Source organism: Hylobates moloch, unplaced genomic scaffold, assembly GCF_009828535.3.
Source record: "Hylobates moloch isolate HMO894 unplaced genomic scaffold, HMol_V3 SCAFFOLD_6, whole genome shotgun sequence".
NCBI classification, from domain to species: Eukaryota; Metazoa; Chordata; class Mammalia; order Primates; family Hylobatidae; genus Hylobates; species Hylobates moloch.
The window spans coordinates 72,923,655-72,940,419 of record NW_026652281.1 but is presented as its reverse complement, the minus strand read 5'-3'; the positions used below and the strand labels follow the sequence as shown (position 1 = coordinate 72,940,419).

The 16,765-nt window shown below is 40.5% G+C and overlaps 3 protein-coding genes across 15 annotated transcripts in view; 1 reads left to right on the top strand and 2 right to left on the bottom strand.

Moving 5' to 3' along the window:
• Positions 1-5,403, bottom strand: part of REXO5 (RNA exonuclease 5) — a 43,429-nt gene extending 38,026 nt beyond the window's left edge. The window contains exons 1-2 of the mRNA XM_032157071.2: positions 5,185-5,403; positions 4,799-4,938 (exon numbers count right to left, since the gene is read on the bottom strand). Of these exons, the coding sequence (XP_032012962.1) occupies positions 4,799-4,936 (138 nt within the window). The 5' untranslated portion in view covers positions 4,937-4,938; positions 5,185-5,403. The remainder of the gene's footprint in view (positions 1-4,798; positions 4,939-5,184) is intronic.
• ERI2 (ERI1 exoribonuclease family member 2) lies at positions 5,339-14,304 on the top strand. Of its 11 annotated transcripts, XM_058440790.1 has the most exons (10): positions 5,339-5,498; positions 5,956-6,186; positions 8,220-8,287; positions 8,374-8,457; positions 9,030-9,157; positions 10,604-10,760; positions 11,564-11,664; positions 11,927-12,008; positions 12,613-12,701; positions 12,896-14,304. In XM_058440790.1, exons 5-10 carry the CDS (start codon positions 9,134-9,136, stop codon positions 14,234-14,236), a joined length of 1,794 nt encoding a protein of 597 aa, XP_058296773.1. In that variant the 5' UTR covers positions 5,339-5,498; positions 5,956-6,186; positions 8,220-8,287; positions 8,374-8,457; positions 9,030-9,133; the 3' UTR covers positions 14,237-14,304. The 11 variants fall into 11 exon arrangements, with proteins under 11 accessions (XP_058296773.1, XP_032012940.1, XP_058296772.1 ...); XM_032157049.2 differs by lacking the exon at positions 5,956-6,186; XM_058440789.1 differs by having other exon boundaries at positions 5,339-6,186; positions 8,379-8,457.
• Positions 14,305-14,989: 685 nt separating this feature from the next.
• ACSM3 (acyl-CoA synthetase medium chain family member 3) overlaps positions 14,990-16,765 on the bottom strand; it is a 34,571-nt gene continuing 32,795 nt past the window's right edge. For 2 of the 3 annotated variants that reach the window (XM_032157073.2, XM_058440794.1), the window contains exons 13-14: positions 15,764-15,883; positions 14,990-15,367 (exon numbers count right to left, since the gene is read on the bottom strand). In XM_032157073.2, coding sequence (XP_032012964.1) covers positions 15,281-15,367; positions 15,764-15,883 — 207 coding nt within the window. In that variant the 3' untranslated portion in view covers positions 14,990-15,280. Of the gene's footprint in view, positions 15,368-15,763; positions 15,884-16,127; positions 16,263-16,765 lie in introns of all 3 variants that reach the window. The other variant, XR_009214149.1, reaches the window with a different exon arrangement.

The following is a 16,765-nucleotide window of genomic DNA, read 5'->3' as shown; positions in this document are numbered from 1 at the left end:
AATAGTTCAAGTACAATGTACTGAGGCTAGTGCCTGACATAAGTAGTTAATAAACATTAGATATTATTGCTAATGTCTTCCCACGGCCTTAAGCTAATGTTAAACTCTTACATTAGCGAGACACAGTTCTGATCACTTTACATGCATTAAATCATTTAATTCTCACAACTTTGTAAGTGTGTACTATTATCCCCATTTTATAGATAAATTGGAGAGACAAATAAATGATAGAACCAAGACTGAAATGCAGGCTTATCTCTATACTATACAGCCCGCAGTGGATTTTATCAATCATTCTTTTTTGAAACCAACTCCCTACTCCCGAACTTAATCTGTATCTTTCCATACCAGTTAAAAAAAATCAATTTTAATACTTGAATAATAGTCCATTTTCTAAATTTACCTGAAAATTTATAATATATCTGAAAAAAATTCCCTATTGATAACACTGGTTTTCTAAATTACAAACAACATTATGATGAACATCCTTGTACAGACACCTTTGTATATCTATCTACTTTCTTAGGATCAATTCCTGATTCAAATGAACTCCTGAAAGAATATGCCAGTTTGTTTTTACCAGACAAAAACATGAGATTAATAAGGTGAGATTGAGCAAGATGGAGTCTATATGGCGGTGAGTAACCCTGGTTGCCAGGCATAGGATGTCAAGAGCCTGAGTTGGGTGAGGAAGCTGTCCTGTAGAGGAGACAGTCCAGGACTAGGAGCAGAAGCCCAGGACATTCATGCAGGAGGGTTCTCTGGTGTGGGGTGTCAAAGCCTCAGCGGCACAAGGAGGTCACCCATACAGGAAGGAAGGGAGGGAGGGCAGTGAGTCCTGACATCAGATGTCAGAAACTATTTAGGGTAAGGAGGGCATCAATGCTGAGGGACAGTAGTGGCCTGTTGCAAGGTTTAAAGCCTGAACAGGATGAGGGTATAAACCTGAGAGGGATGGTGGCAACTACCTGTCATAGGATGAGGGTGCTCACAAAGGAAGATGACGTGGTACAAGGTGATGGAGCCAGTGCAGGGTGACAGAGCCTAAGCAGAGTCAAGAGGGTGTGAGGGTGGGTCAGCGGCAGCAATAAGGATTGATCAAATATATTGAAGATATTGGGTGTCGGATTTCTCATTGTTAGTGAAGGAAGTTACAAATATGAAAATGGACTGGGCGCGGTGGTTCACGCCTGTAATCCCAACACTTTGGGAAGCCAAGGTGGGCAGATCACTTGAGGTCATGAATTCAAGACCAGCCAACATGGTCAAACGCCATCTCCACTAAATGTACAAAAATTAGCCGGGCATGGTGGTGGGTGCCTGTAATCCCAGCTACTCAGGAGGCTGAGGCAGGAGAATTGCTGGGAGGGAGAGGTTGCAATGAGCAGAGATCATGTCACTGCACTCCAGCCTGGGTGACAGGGCAAGACTTTTGTCTCAACAAAAAAAAAAAAAAAAAAAAAGGAGAAAACTAAAATGAATAGAATGAACCCTGTGTTACTGGATTTGGATTAAAGTGGAGATACTGATGTGAATTCACATAAGTAAAATACAGAAAAATATTTAAATGTAAGTATGTGTGTGTATACACTTTCAACTTACAAAATTTTCAATTTACGATGGATTTATTGGGACATAATCTTATTTTAAGTCAAGAAGCCTCTGTATTGACATCACCATAGCACCCAAATCTAAATATCATTCTACACTAAAAAGAACCAGGTACCCTAAGAGAAATGACTGATTCCAGGCTTGGGGCAGGGAAAGCACATAGGAGCCTGGAATATCTTCTTGTGCCAGAAAGTAATGACGTGCTCAAAGAATGATGTTGTCATGTCAAAAGGCCACAGAAGCTAGCTTAATGACAAAATCTTGGATATTTAAAGCATCACAATCCAGTAAAAGATAGTAACACACTGAAAAAAATAGGTACCACTGAGTTCATCATACTGATAAAAAAATAAATGCATAAGCCCAAAGTGTTTGAGGAAGCACATTACAGACAGCTGGGAGCAGTGGCTTGGGCCTGTAATCTCAGCTACACTGAGGCGGAGGTGGGAGGATTGCTTGAGCCCAGGAATTCCAGACTAGCCTGGGCAATACAGCAAGATCCTGTCTCAAAAAAATAAGAATGAAAATTACACAGAGAAAAAGATAACTTTAGAGAAGTTTAGTAGAAACTATCTTAATTGAGTTATCAAGGTTAATATCACCAATAATGGGACAAATCAAATTGTGTACAATCTGCAAGGGAGCAGAGTATCACTCCTGTGATATTGCTGCTGAAGATGTATATAACCTGAATCTAATCAATGAAGAAACAGGCAAATCTAATTTAAGGGACATTCAACAAAATAATTGGCCTAGGATTATTCAAAAGCAGTAAAGTCATGAATATCAAGGGAAGACTAAGGAACTGTTTGAAGGAAACATGACAAATTTAACACAATTCTAGACTGGATCTTATTGATAAAAAGGATTAGTCAAACAACTACAGAAAATTTGGATGGCATCTGAGGAGTAGATGGTCGTAATATATCCATGTTAACTTCCTATTTTGATGGTTGCACTGTGATTATGTAGGTTTATAGAGAATATATAATAAAATATCTTGGGGGTGGGTAGAAAAACACCATTGTGTCAGCAACTACTTTCAAATGTTGGTTGAGGGGAGGTTTTGATACTATTCTTACAACTTTTCTATAAGTTTGAGATTGTTTCAACATAACAAAATACGTGATTGTCAATCTCCTTACACTTACCACATGAACATTAAACATTTTTTTGCAAATTTGATACGCAAAAAAACTGGAATCCCACTTTAATAAAAAAAATTTTCAGCTGGGTGCAGTGGCTCACACATGTAATCCCCAGCACTATGGGAGGCTGAGGCAGGTGAATCTCTTGATCCCAGGAGTTTGAGACCCTGTCTCTCTTTAAAAACAAAAAACAAAAAACAAAAAAAAGCAGTGGCTCATGCCTGTAATCCCAGAACTTGTGGAGGCCAAGGTGGACAGATTGCTTAAGTCCAGGAGTTCAAGGCCAGCCTGGACAACATGGCAAAACCCCGTCTCTACAAAAAAAAGAAAAATTAGCTGGCGCAGTGGCACACATCTGTAGTCCCATCTAATTGGTGGAACTGAGGTAGGAGGATCACTTCAACCTGGGAGGCGAAAGTTGCAGCGAGCCAAATCCAGCCTGGGCGACAGAGGGAGACTCCACCTCAAAAAAAAAAAAAAAAAAAAAAAAATCACATCCCTAATCCCCCTCTCACATATTATATAACTTATTTTTATCATTTGTCTCTGCCCACTAGAATATAAGACCCACTAGGGCAGTGAACTTTATTCACTGATGTACCCCAAGCACCTAGGTCAGTGCCCCAGCACATGGCAGACAATAAAAACCAATGAATGGCTGGGTGCAGTGGCTCATGCCTGTAAGAGGCAGAGACACGAGGATCCTTGTCACACCACTGTAGCCCAGCCTGAGTCCAGCAGAGCAGAGACCCTGTCTCAAACACAAAAACAAACAAAAAAACCCGATGAACGACTGAAGGGATGAATGAAGTATATTTAGTTCTCAATAAATGGTAACGATGATAGAGATAATCAGCCTTTTTATTCCCCTATTGCAGGGGTCCCCACCGTTGGCACCAGGGACCGGTTTCGTGTTAGATAATCTTTCCACCGACTGGGAGAAGGGCTGGGGGGATGGTTTCGGGATGATTCGAGTGCATTACATTTATCATTAGAGTCTAATAAGCAGCATGCAACCTAGGACCCTCGTATGCAAAGTTCACAATAGGGCTCACAATAGGTTTGGCACATTCCTATGAGAATCTAATGCCTAGGTGGAGCTCAGGTGGTAATGTTCGATCCCCCACCGCTCACCTCCTGCTGCTTTGTGGCCCGGTTCCTAACAGGCCAGCTGTGGACAGTGGGTTGGGGACCCCATGGACAGGCAGGTACCAGTCTGTGCACAGGGGGTTGGGGACCCCTGCCCTACTGGAATGTAAACTGCACCAGGGCAAGGAATTGTATTTTTGTGCCCCGGGATATCACTAGAACATAGAACAATTCCTGGCACTGAGAAGTTGGCAATAAATATTTGTTGGATGAACATTCCTATTATCTGCAGGCAGTTGTTTTTTTTTTTTTTAAAGAGATGGGGTCCTCGTTATATTGCCCAGGCTGGTCTTGAATTCCTGGCCTCAAATGATGCTACCGCCTTGGCCTCCCAAACTGCTGGAATTACAGACGTGAGCCACTGCACCCGGCCAACTATCCCAGTTTTTTTTTTTTCTGAGACGTAATTTCTTTCTTGTTGCCCAGGCTGGAGTGTAATGGCGTGGTCTTGGCTCATTGCAACCTCCGGTTCCTGGGTTCAAGCGATTCTCCTGCCTCAGCCTCCCAAGTAGGTAGGATTACAGTCGCCCACTACTACGCCCGGCTAATTTTGTGTGTGTGTTTTTGGTAGAGACGGGGATTTCTCCATGTTGGCAAGGCTGGTCTCGAACTCCTGACCTCGTGATCCGCCCGCCTCGGACTCCCAAAGTGCTGGAATTACATGCATGAGCCACCGCACCCGGCCGACTCACTATCCCAGTGACAGCCAATGACAGCCTTGTGTCAGGAAGGTGGTATTACACTCATTCCCATTTTAATGATCACGGATCAGGTTCGGAGAGGCCAGGGCGGAGAGCCCGCCCGCATCCAGGGCCCCCGACGGCGGTTGGGCGAGGGTCCGGGAGCTCCAAACCGCCTAGGGCAGCCTGCTCGGGCTCCCCGTTGCTCACCTTGGCCTCGGGCTGACTCTCCTCGAGATCCCAACCGGCTTTCATCGCCTCAGCGGCCCCGACGAGCTTGTTTGGGGCCTGCCTCCTTTTCCTGACCTTCCTGGGGTGTGTCTCGGTCCCTTCCCTCTCTGGCTCCATGGCTATGGAGAAAGATGAGCTAGAGCTGGGGAAACTCCAGCGCCCCTATTCCCCCGCGTGCCGCCTCCTAGCGGGAGAGCTACACGGGCTTGACGGCTTTCAACCTCCCTCGGATCCGCTTCTCAATCCAGTTTACCGAACTATCCCGGTCCCCCTAAAAAAGCGAAGGTGCCAACGATCTCCCCGTTCCGCGGACTGGACACCCGCGCCGCCCTAACCCAAACGGCTTTACCGTCCCCATCGGATACCGGATTCTCAACGGTTCCCCAACGGCTACAACGGGCGTCTGCCTGGCAAAGAAGAAAGTAGGTGCTGCCGAGCGGCTTCTCCGCCTAAAACCACTCCTCACGCCTAAAACCACGCCCCCTAGCCCGGGAAACACAGAAGAGAAGCCGGGCGGGGAGCAGAGGCTCTCCCCCACTTAGCCACAGCCGCCAACAACAACCGCCCTCTCAGCCTCGCGGGCGGTTTGAACGGACCGGAAGTAGAAGTCGAGCGACTTCCGGCAGCTGGACTTGGAAGAGCAAGGAGTGTTGGGAATGGCGACCAAGCGGCTCGCGCGGTACTCAAGGGGGTTCTGGGTCGCGGGCGGGTAGCTCCGGGTCCGGCGCTGGCGTTGGCGGCAGAGCAGAACACAGCAAGTGGCATCTGCGGTGACGGCCTCCATTCCCCGCAGCCCCGGCGTCTGCGACCTGCCCTCTCTGGCACGGTTGGAAAGGCGCCTCCCTGGACCTCGGTCTTCAGCCTTGGGCCACCTTCTACCCTAGGGTGACAGGAGCCCGAGGCCGACGAACCCTGGGGTCTTGACTGTGTGGCCTTGAGCCAGTGCCTGCCCATTTTAGGCCTTGGGAAACGACTGGATGTGACAGTGCCCTGCAGACTGGTTGGAGGTCGCAGGCAGGCCACACACTGAATCCGTCAAGGTGTTCAACCTGTTTGAAATGCTCGTTCCTCGGTGCTGTAAAGAAATAGAACTTGAACTTTAATTTATTTAGTAAGGCCATTTTTACTTCCTGCAGAAAGGGTACACTCGCCAGCAGTTTTGCCAGGAGAGTACACGGAACAAAGGAGACAGGGTCATTTATAACGTGGCGCGTCCACCCTACTGCTGTGTCCGGTTTCCATTGGCTGGAACGGGACCTCACATTCTGTATTTGTCCCAATTGATTAGCAACATAGAACTTTTTAAAAGAGGCAAAGGCAGAGGAGAACAAAGGAAGAAGGAAGTAACTTGTGGAATGCTGAGAAAGGTAAAAACACTTTTAAATAAGGAAGACGAACAGGCTATGACTTAATGCTTGATTGGACCAGTATAAGCACGCCAGGGCAAATATTTAGGCTAAATTGTGGGAGCTAAAAACATAAAGTACATTGATTTCTTTATTATGTCTAGCAGATATTTAAGAATGTTAGCACAGGTCTTTGAATAAATTTTGCTCTAAGAGAAGTTACTATTTATTCCTAATTAGACAGGGAAGGAAGTCTTTGAAGAGGAACCTCTACTTTACTTTTTACAAACCCATTTTCTAGTGATCTTTATTTTTTTTTGAGACGGAGTTTTCTTGCCTAGGCTAGAGTGCAGTGGTGCGATCTTGGCACACCACAACCTCTGCCTCCCGGGTTCAAGTGATTCTCCTGCCTCAGCCTCCCAAGTAGCTGGGATTACAGGCATGTGCCACCACGCCCAGCTAATTTTGTATTTTTAGTAGAGACGGGGTTTCTCTATGTTGGTCAGGCTGGTCTCAAACTCCCGACCTCAGGTGATCCACCCACCTCGACCTCCCAAAGTGCTGGGGTTACAGGTGTGAACCACCGTGCCTGGCCTAGTGATTCTCTTAATTCACAATATGAATCATTATGTCCTCGCTGATTCCTGGACGCGCTGTGCATATTTCTGATTACTAGAAAGATGTAATATATTAGCAAATAGCATGAGCTTCAGAATTGGACAGTCTTGGGTTCACATACCAAAGCTATGTTCTTTGGCAAATTAAGAATCAGTTTTCTCATCCATAAAATATAGGTAGGAAAAGTTTCTAGCTACTACACTTGTTGAGGATTAAAGGAGGCCATCATCTTAGTTTAGTACCTGCTATGTAGTAAGCAATCAATAAACGATATTTATTATTCCCAAATCCTGGCACTTCCCTCTCTTAGCAAACACAGAAAACTACAGGAGGTGTCTGCCTAGTTAAAACTCTACCTACTAATACCAAGTAGTTTGTTTTACTTGCACTTAAGACCTCAGTAAGCTCTTCTCTTTTTTTCTTATTTTATTTTATTTATTTATTTTTTTGAGACAGGGTCTCACTCTGTTGCCCATGCTGGAGTGCAGTGGCATGATCTCGGCTCACTGCAGTCTCCACCTCCCAGGCTCAAGCAATCCTCCCACCTTAGCCTCCTGAGTAGTTGGGACTACAGGAATGCACCATCACACCCCAGCTAGGTTTTATAATTTTTGTAGAGATGGGGTTTCACCATGTTGCTCAGGCTGGTCTCGAACTCCAGAGCTCAAGCAATCCACCTGCCTTGGCCTCCCAAAGTGCTTGGATTACAGGCATGAGCCACTTTACCTGGCCCTATCTTTTGTTTCTTTACCCAGATTTTTAAGCTGGAAGACTGAACCATGTCCTACATTGTCTTGTCTTCTTAAAACTGCACTGTACACATAGCAAGAGCTTAAAAAATGCAGGGGGAAAAGTAAGATTTTCAGTGCATTTTTACCTCTACAATCAAATGATTGTAGGAACTCAAATGAGTTCCTCAGTGTTACTGTAAAACCAGGGTAACATAAAATTAGTGTAAATTGGCTGGACACAGTGGCTCAGGCCTGTAATCCCAGCACTTTGAGGGGCTGAGGTGGGAGGATTGCTGGAGCTCAGGAGTTCGAGATGAGCCTGGGCAACATAGTGAGACCCTGCCTTAAAAAAAAAATTAAAGCTAATGGGCCATGGTGGCACGCATCTGTAGTCTTAGTCAGGAGACTGTGGTGGGAGGATTGCTTGAGCCCAGGAGATTGAGGCTGTAGTGAGTGGTGATCATATCACTGCACTGCAACCTAGGTGACAGAGCGAGACCCTGTCTCAAAAACAAAACCAACAAATTAGCCTAATTTGCAAATATATACTTTCGAGGCCTATGCAGGTAAAGCCAAAGTCCAGTTCGATTTCCCCTCAGTCACAATAAATAATGAGATTGTTGCCCAGTACCATGTTTGGTAGCCTATTCAAACAGAAGTGCGTATGAGTTCATTGATCATATTTGGATTGCTTCACATTTTTAGGCAGCTTGGATTAATTAGGAGAAAGTCAATTGCTCCAGCAAATGGAAATCTAGGAAGAAGCAAATCCAGTGAGTAGTATGCTTTGTTTACTTGCATTTTGTAGCCTTGCATTTTCAGCACTGGTAAAGCATAGGAACAACTTGATCTTTTTCAGAGCAGTTGTTTGACTACTTAATTGTCATTGATTTTGAATCGACATGCTGGAATGATGGGAAGCACCACCATAGCCAGGAAATAAGTAAGTCTGGGCTATGAATGGCCAAAGCTGGCACTAGATGAGTCCCTTTAAAGTTTATAGATATAAATCAGCCCAGAGTTTAAGAAAACAGGATGGTCTATGCATTGGTAGTTTAATGCAAAACTTATGTTGAATAAAAAAAAGCAAAATATCAAATACCTAAATGTGTTATTATATAAAATAGTTGTTTTATATTACATACAACACCTCAATGGCATAGAAACTGAAAAAAATACCTTTGCAAAAAAAGTGAATTTTATATTCCATATGGCTTTTATATTTATTTAATTATATTGAGTTTTCTTTTAAGACAACATGCTCATAACTTCAATATTTTGATTTATTCTTTAGCATAACTTTATTATAACCTTTATGTCACTGCTTTGGTCATTTTAGTATGCTTTTACTGAAAACTGGTTGTTTAATTAAAATGGTAACATGTTTAATTTAGGATGATTACAGGATTAATTTAAAAATTATTTATTCAACTGTCAATTGATTATTCTTTCATTTAGTTGAATTTCCAGCAGTAATTATTTATTCAACTGTCAATTGATTATTCTTTCATTTAGTTGAATTTCCAGCAGTGTTGCTGAACACATCAACTGGACAGATTGAATCTGAGTTCCAGGCTTATGTTCAACCTCAAGAACATCCAATTCTTTCAGAATTTTGCATGGAATTGACAGGCATAAAGCAGGTATGATGCAAATCTTAAAATTCAGAAGTCAGTTTCAAAAAGAAAATAAAAGCTATTATACCATTTGGAATTAGATTTATTTAGTGTTAGGCATGATGGCTTATGCCTGTAATCCCAGCACTTTGCAGGCTGATGTTTGAGAATTGCTTGAGGCCACGAGTTTGAGACCAACCTAGACAACAGTGAGAGCCCCATCTCTCCAAAAAAAAAAAAAAAAATGTTTTTTTAAATTAGCCTGACTTGGTGGCATGTGTCTATAGTCCCAGCTTCTTGGGAGGCTGAGGCTGAGGTGGGAGGACCACTTGAGCCCAGGAGTTTGAGGCTGCAGGGAGGTATAATCTCAGTCTACCTGGGTGACAGACCTTGTTTCTGAAAATAAATAAATAAATAAATAAATAAATAAATAAATAAATAAGATTAGTGTTATTCTCGATTCAGGGCTCGATTTATGTATTTATTTATTTATTTATTTTTCAGACAAAGGCATGCTGTGTTGGCTAGGCTGGAGTAAGGTGGCTGGGCTCACTGCAACCTCTGCTTCCTGGGTTCAAGCGATTCTCATGCCTCAGCTTCCTGAGTAACTGGGACTATAGGTACACGCCACCACATCTGGCTAATGTTTATATTTTTAGTAGAGACAGGGTTTCACCATGTTGGCCAGGCTGGTCTCGAACTCCTGACCTCAAGTGATCTGCCCACCTTGGCCTCCCGAGGTGCTGGGATTACAGGCATGAGCCACCTCAGGACTTGATTTAAAAAGCAAAGGAACATACCTGTAATCCCAGCACTTTGGGAGGCCAAGGTGGGTGGATCATCTGAGGTCAGGAGTTCAAGACCAGCCTGGCCAACTTGGCAAAACCCCGTCTCTACTAAAAATACAAAAATTAGCCAGGCATGGTGTTACACATGTGTGATTCCAACTACTTGGGAGGCTGAGGCAGGAGACTCACTTGAACCCAGGAGGTGGAGGTTGCAGTGAGCTGAGATCATGCCACTGCACTCCACCCTGGGCAACAAAGCAAGACCTCGTCTCAAAAAAAAATTTTTTTAATTAAATAAATAAACAGCAAAGGAAGAATAGTGTTATAAAAATGAGGATCAAATTGATTTTATGGAAATTAAGCGACTCAAATTTGTCTTTCATTTCTGTCAGTCTGGACTTAATGATCATATTTCTGTGTGATTTTAGTTTTTATCAACCTAATCTTTCTTACCTTGGTGGGTTCTAAATATTCTTTCTTTCCCATGTGTTTTTACCTCTTTCCACTAAATAAACTCTTTGCCAGTTAGAACCACTTTGTTATATCTTCCCACAGTACACTGTGTTTTCATGACTTGGCATTTCTGATTCTTTTAAAACCATTAATCTTTCTCCACAGTTATAAAACATGCTAAATAATAATGGAATTTAATTGTTGAATTCAGCTTTTGTGACTGTCTACTCAGGCTCAAGTTGATGAAGGAGTCCCTCTGAAGATTTGCTTATCTCAGTTCTGTAAATGGATTCATAAGATTCAGCAACAGAAGAACATTATTTTTGCTACTGGGGTTTCAGAGCCTTCTACTTCTGAAGTAAAATCATGTGCATTTGTTACTTGGTCAGGTAAAGAATAAGTTATACCTATTAATCATAAATGGGTAGCATTACCACTATGTAATTCTTTATTTCTAGTTTTATACTTGCTAACCTAGAATTATATTTGTTAATCTTCTGGGCTAGGAAAAAAAATTTAAATGCCTAGCAGATATTAGCCAAGAAAAGTAAATTAATACATATTTTTTAAATTAACCTTTTGGGATACCTTAAAATATTAAGCCTGAACTTAAAAAAAAATATTTCTAGAGTTCCACTGTTATGAATTAAGCCAAGATGATTTAGTGAACACTCTTATGCTATTTTCTACAGAGTCTTCATCAGCTCAACATCCTTTGCTTTTATGCTTTGACACTTAGAAGAAAAAAAATAAGCCATTTAAAGTAGGTTTTCTGTATGACTGTGTTAGAGCATTGCTGTTAATAGTCATTGATAGCAATACTGTGTCATTGGTAGGATAGCATTGATAGTCATATTTGGTTTCCAGTTACTACAAAATGTTTTGGTTTCTCAATAACGTTAATATTTTCCTAGAATATAGAAAATATAGTCCTTGTAATTTAACATCTTACTCTTCTTTCTGAAATAAGGTTTTACTGGGTGTTTAAGAAATCATTTTGAAATTTAGTCATCAACCTAACTTGTTAATAGTAAGTTACATAAAGTGAATAATTTTTAGATATTAGCAGAGCAATGAAATCTTACTGTTCTATTTTATATAATCTTCCAGCATTCTATTTGTAAATGGTGGCAGCATAAGTAAAAAATGGTGGCATCATTGACTTCGTTCTATTTTAATGTACCTAATGCAGACTGGGACTTGGGGGTTTGCCTGGAGTATGAGTGTAAAAGAAAACAGCTGTTAAAACCTGTGTTTTTAAATTCTTGGATTGATCTCAGAGCAACTTACAAGGTAATGGTAAAAAATGGGGGTATGTTTACTTTTTTCTATTGAAAAATGATTAACTTTTATCCTACACATGGGCATGGGTTTCTACAAATAAGATACTTTCTTTTGTACTGGTCACATAAATGCATTTCTTAAAGTATTTAAAAACAACACACAAAAAATAAGCACATTCTAAATCTGATAGAACTAAAAATTATGAAAAGTGGTTAATACATAGCCTTTAAAATAGTAATCTTCTTTTAGATATATCTTTTTATTTGATTAGCTTTTCTATAGGAGAAAACCAAAAGGACTAAGTGGTGCCTTGCAGGAAGTAGGAATAGAATTCTCCGGACGAGAACATTCTGGTTAGTATACATTAAAAATTATGTAAGCCATTTGACCTTTAAAAAATATTTCATATGAATTTCATTTTTTGGTAATGTCATTAGTAAGGGATTCTTCAGCCTAAAAAAAAAAAAAACTCCTAATCTAAACAATTCACATTGTTCTAAGACTTTCAAATTACCACTTTCATAAACTATTGTAAGATACACTGCCATCTAGTGGCTTTCTAGTTGCTAAGAAGAATAAAAAGAACGAGCCAAATCAAATGGAGATTAAACGAGTGCTCAAATAATAGAATGGACTAGTGAAAAAACTGAACAAGACTATTAGATTATTCACAAATCCTGGTTCCTACAGAACGCCGGCCACATTTTGGGGAACTGTCTAATACATTTTCATATCCTCCTCTATAAATGTGGATGAGCTTGTCTTTCACTGGTAATGCTGCCATAGCCTTCCACTTCCAAGACCAGTTTATCATGATTAAAATTGGTAGATGGTCATAAAACTAAAACTGTGTTCCAATTTCTACACAAGTGGTTTTTTCTTTTTATGTTATTTCTTTAGTACTAAGGAAATAGTACTAGTACCACTAAATTCAGTGTTTGATATCTGTATCCTCAGGGTTGGACGATTCTCGGAATACTGCCCTTCTTGCTTGGAAAATGATCAGAGATGGTTGTGTAATGAAAATTACAAGGTCGTTGAACAAGGTTAGTAATGTCTTGCCTCTTTATTCTGTCATCTCAAACTTCATAAACAGTCATACGTTCTTTGAAACGTAGATTTAATGTGTGCAGTCATTTATAAATCAATGACATTTCTCTTTTTTGTCATAAAACTGTATACTGAAGAAATTACGAATGCACAGTTTCTAAAGCTGTTGCATTTGTCTGTGGAATCATAGGTTCCCACTAAGAAGAATTCCAGCATTCTGGCCAGAAATTTGAATACAAATCAAGTTGAAGAAATGTCTGCCTGTAACATTAGCATCCAGGGTCCCAGTATATATAATAAGGAGCCTAAAAATACAATAAATCCTCATGAAAAAGTTCAAATGAAGTCAATTTGTGCAAATTCTACTATAAAGGTGGCACAGCAGGATCAATTACAAGTAAAAAACAATATAAAAGCAAGTCTTCACAATGTCAAAAGTTCCATATCTCTTTTTAATACTAAGTCCTCTACTTCTGTGGGGCAGTTGCAGTCTCCTACCTTGAATTCACCTATCTATATGCAAAAGCAAGGAAAAAATGAACATCTTGCATTTAATACCAAATCTAAGGCTTCAACAGTTAGTTCAGAATTGGTACTTGTTTCTACCACCATTCCAACTGTTCATCATGTTTCTGATTTGGAAATGAGCTCTACTCTGGACTGTTTACCTGTGTTAGCTGATTGGGAGGATGTGGTTTTACTGCCAGCATCTCAGCCTGAGGAAAACGTAGACTGTACAGTTCCCATTAGTGACTCAGAGATTTCATTTAATTCTGGAGAAAGATTAATGGTTTTGAAAGAATTGGAAATGCCAAGTCATGAAAACTTTGGAGACATAGAGGAAACTCCTCAAAAATCTGAGACTTCTAAGTCTATTGTGTACAAGAGTCCTCACACTACTATTTATAATGTAAAAGAAGCCAAAGATCCAGGTTCAAATATTTCTGCCTTTAAGTTACCTGAACACAAATCAAGTACCTTCAACAGAGTTAATGCCAATATGTCTCATCCTTTAGTTTTGGGGAAACATCCTCTTCTTTCAGGTGGTACCAAAAGGAATCCATGCATTCCCCAAGCTTTCCCACCAGCAAAAAAACAACCCTTCACTATTCATGAAGAAAAGTCTACATCATCTGATGGCTCCCCAGTAAGAAGTTCTTCCTGGAAGCGTCTCCCATCTATATTAACTTCTACAGTTAACCTACAAGAGCCTTGGAAGAGTGGGAAAATGACACCTCCATTATGCAAGTGTGGTCGGAGATCTAAGAGACTTGTTGTTTCTAATAATGGACCGAACCACGGAAAAGTCTTCTATTGTTGCCCTATTGGGAAATACCAAGAAAACAGAAAATGTTGTGGTTATTTCAAATGGGAACAAACACTTCAAAAGGAAAGAGCCAACAGCATGGATCCATCTCATTCCACAGGGGGACTCACTTTTAATTCTCCAGAAACAAGCCATATCTGTGACAGAAATTTAAGTATTTCCACCAAAAATTCTTTGAGACTCAGGCCTTCAATGAGGAATTGATAACCTTTCATGTATGAATCCTAATTGTTCCTTGAATTTCCAAACATGAGTATTCTGATAACATCTTACACTATTTTATTTTTATTTTATATATTAATGTTTACTGAATTTACCATACTTTCTTCAGGAACCACAAATGTAATCTTTTGTAAACAGTATTTATTAGATTACATATAATAAGCAACAATAGTATATGATCCTTCTTTTATAGTTAGACCTTGAAACAAGTCTTAAACTTTTTTTTTTTTTTTTTTTTGAGACAGAGTCTTGCTCTGTCGCCCAGGCTGGAGTGCAGTGGCGCAATCTCAGCTCACTGCAAGCTCCGCCTCCCAGGTTCACGCTATTCTCCTGCCTCAGCCTCTCCGAGTAGCTGGGACTACAGGCGCCCACCACCACGCCCGGCTAATTTTTTTGTATTTTTAGTAGAGACGGGGTTTCACCGTGGTCTCGATCTCCTGACCTCGTGACCCGCCTGCCTCGGCCTCCCAAAGTGCTGGGATTACAAGCGTGAGCCACCGCGCCCGGCCGACTATTTTAAAATTATTTGCAAAAATGTGACTAATAAAAATCCCTAGTCTATTTTCAGGTAGATTCTTGTACTTTGAGAATTATCATAATCTTCTATGTGATATTTTATATTTTTCTAAAAACTTTTATAAGTTCTTTAGTTTTATTTCATGGCTTGAACATTGGTTCTGATTTGTATATCAACATATCAGAAGAATTAGTCAACTAAAGTTTGAAAACCTATGTAGCAGAGATCTGGTTCAGAAACTGCTTCTATACTATACATTTAAAAATTAATCAGCAATTGATGGTATTTTTATATTAAGAAATGATAGGAAGATTGACACTAATGAGGAGGAATTTGCCAAATATTTTATTTCAAAATTTAGCCTCTGATATCATAACCACAAGATATTTTAAATCAACAGTTTCTAAGCATACTACCACAGTTTTTATCACCTCTCCATCATCTTGTGGTTTCTAGAGATTGACAGATACTATGTTTGTTTTATAGATATGGTAATTAATGAAACAACTTTAAATTGTCTTCCATTCTTTCTTCCTCAGTTCATTTCTTTTTGTCTTCCCACTGATAGTCTTTGGCAGCGCTTGAATAAATTCTACCTGTTGGCATCAAGGGGAAGAAAATTAGCCTGGAAATTTTTATCTTTACATAAAGCCAATTATACAGCAGTTTGATTATGAATTCTAGGTGGAAGAATTAGAATAGTCTTTGGAATGGGTTTTGGGTAACAACCAAAATAGGGAAAAGGGTATTGTTAGGAAACTTGTCTTGATATTAAGTATTTACTGTGAGTCCAGTAAGCCAAAGGACCAAACAAAATAGGTTCAGGGTTTCATTTTAATTTCAAAGATTCTGATTCTTACCCATATGTCATCAGTTCAGTTTGGGACATGTGGTGTAGCATGTGTGAAGAAAATATTCATTAAAATGTAAAAATAAACGGTTGAAATTGTCCATAACACTGAGCAAATATTCATTATAATTACGATGCCTACCTTTCTGGGATATTTGTAAGGTGCTGTGGTTTTTTTAACATGCTCCTGAATCTCCTTTATTAGTTGTTCTTGATCATGTGACTTGTAATCAGGATTTAGAACGACAAAAGCCTTTACTACCTAAAATAAATATTTGAAACACCAGGAAAATGAGTTATGCATTTGTATGTTTTAGTATGTCTTGTTTGCTTGCTCTGAGAATCTACATGCCTGGTGGGGTGGGCCAGTGTGTTTTAATACAGTTTGATCCCAGCTCTGTGCTCTGAGGACAGCCACTTCCTGGTCCATACCTAATACAGGAGAGCTTCTGGGACCCCTGTAACAACCCAACCTGGTCCAGCTAGCCCTCAGCATGGGGGATTACTTATAAACAGTAGTCACGCTGAGTTTGCCATGTCTTTGTTGAAGGGAACAGTTCACAGAGAACATGCAGTCTTTATACAAGGCTGTGAAGATTCCAGCAGCTACTTTTTTGTTGCTCTGATTCATTTCCATGGCCCTGAGGAACAACAGTAGAAATCATGGTGGCCTTTAACTGGTAGAAGCCAAGAAAGATGTTATTACTTTATGCTTACAAATCCTGTTCTCCAAATTTTATCCTTCCTAGAAATGTTTTTGAAAACTCTGCCTAGTTTTTGGACCTGTAATGGAGAAGACAGAAAGATGGGCCATCCCTCATAGCCCCCTTTAAGAGTAAATTTGGAGTCCTGTCATTTTCTGTCCTAGGGCACTACCAGGACTGCCATTTACTGCCTTCCCTAGAGGCATGAGTCTAGGTGCATCAACTAGTATGTACCTCCAAAGCCTGATTACCAGCCCGGAGCTGGCTATGGAATGATGCTTCCCTGTAGGCACAGTTCCAGGAGAGTCCCCTGAAGCTTTTTTATGATTAAATATCCTGCACTTAAGTGCCTGAAATCTTATTAAATTCAAAGATTTGTTTGTCCAGCTTAAAGATAAGCTGGCAACATTTCCTATCCACTTTGATCTGGGAGTAAAGAT

Coding starts and splice junctions, on each gene's coding strand:
- ERI2 (XM_032157049.2), top strand. CDS start 5,476: ATGGCGACCAAGCGGCTCGCGCG. Junction 5,499..8,219: donor GCGACCAAGCGGCTCGCGCG/GTACTCAAGGGG, acceptor TCACATTTTTAG/GCAGCTTGGATTAATTAGGA. Junction 10,761..11,563: donor TGCATTTGTTACTTGGTCAG/GTAAAGAATAAG, acceptor TACCTAATGCAG/ACTGGGACTTGGGGGTTTGC.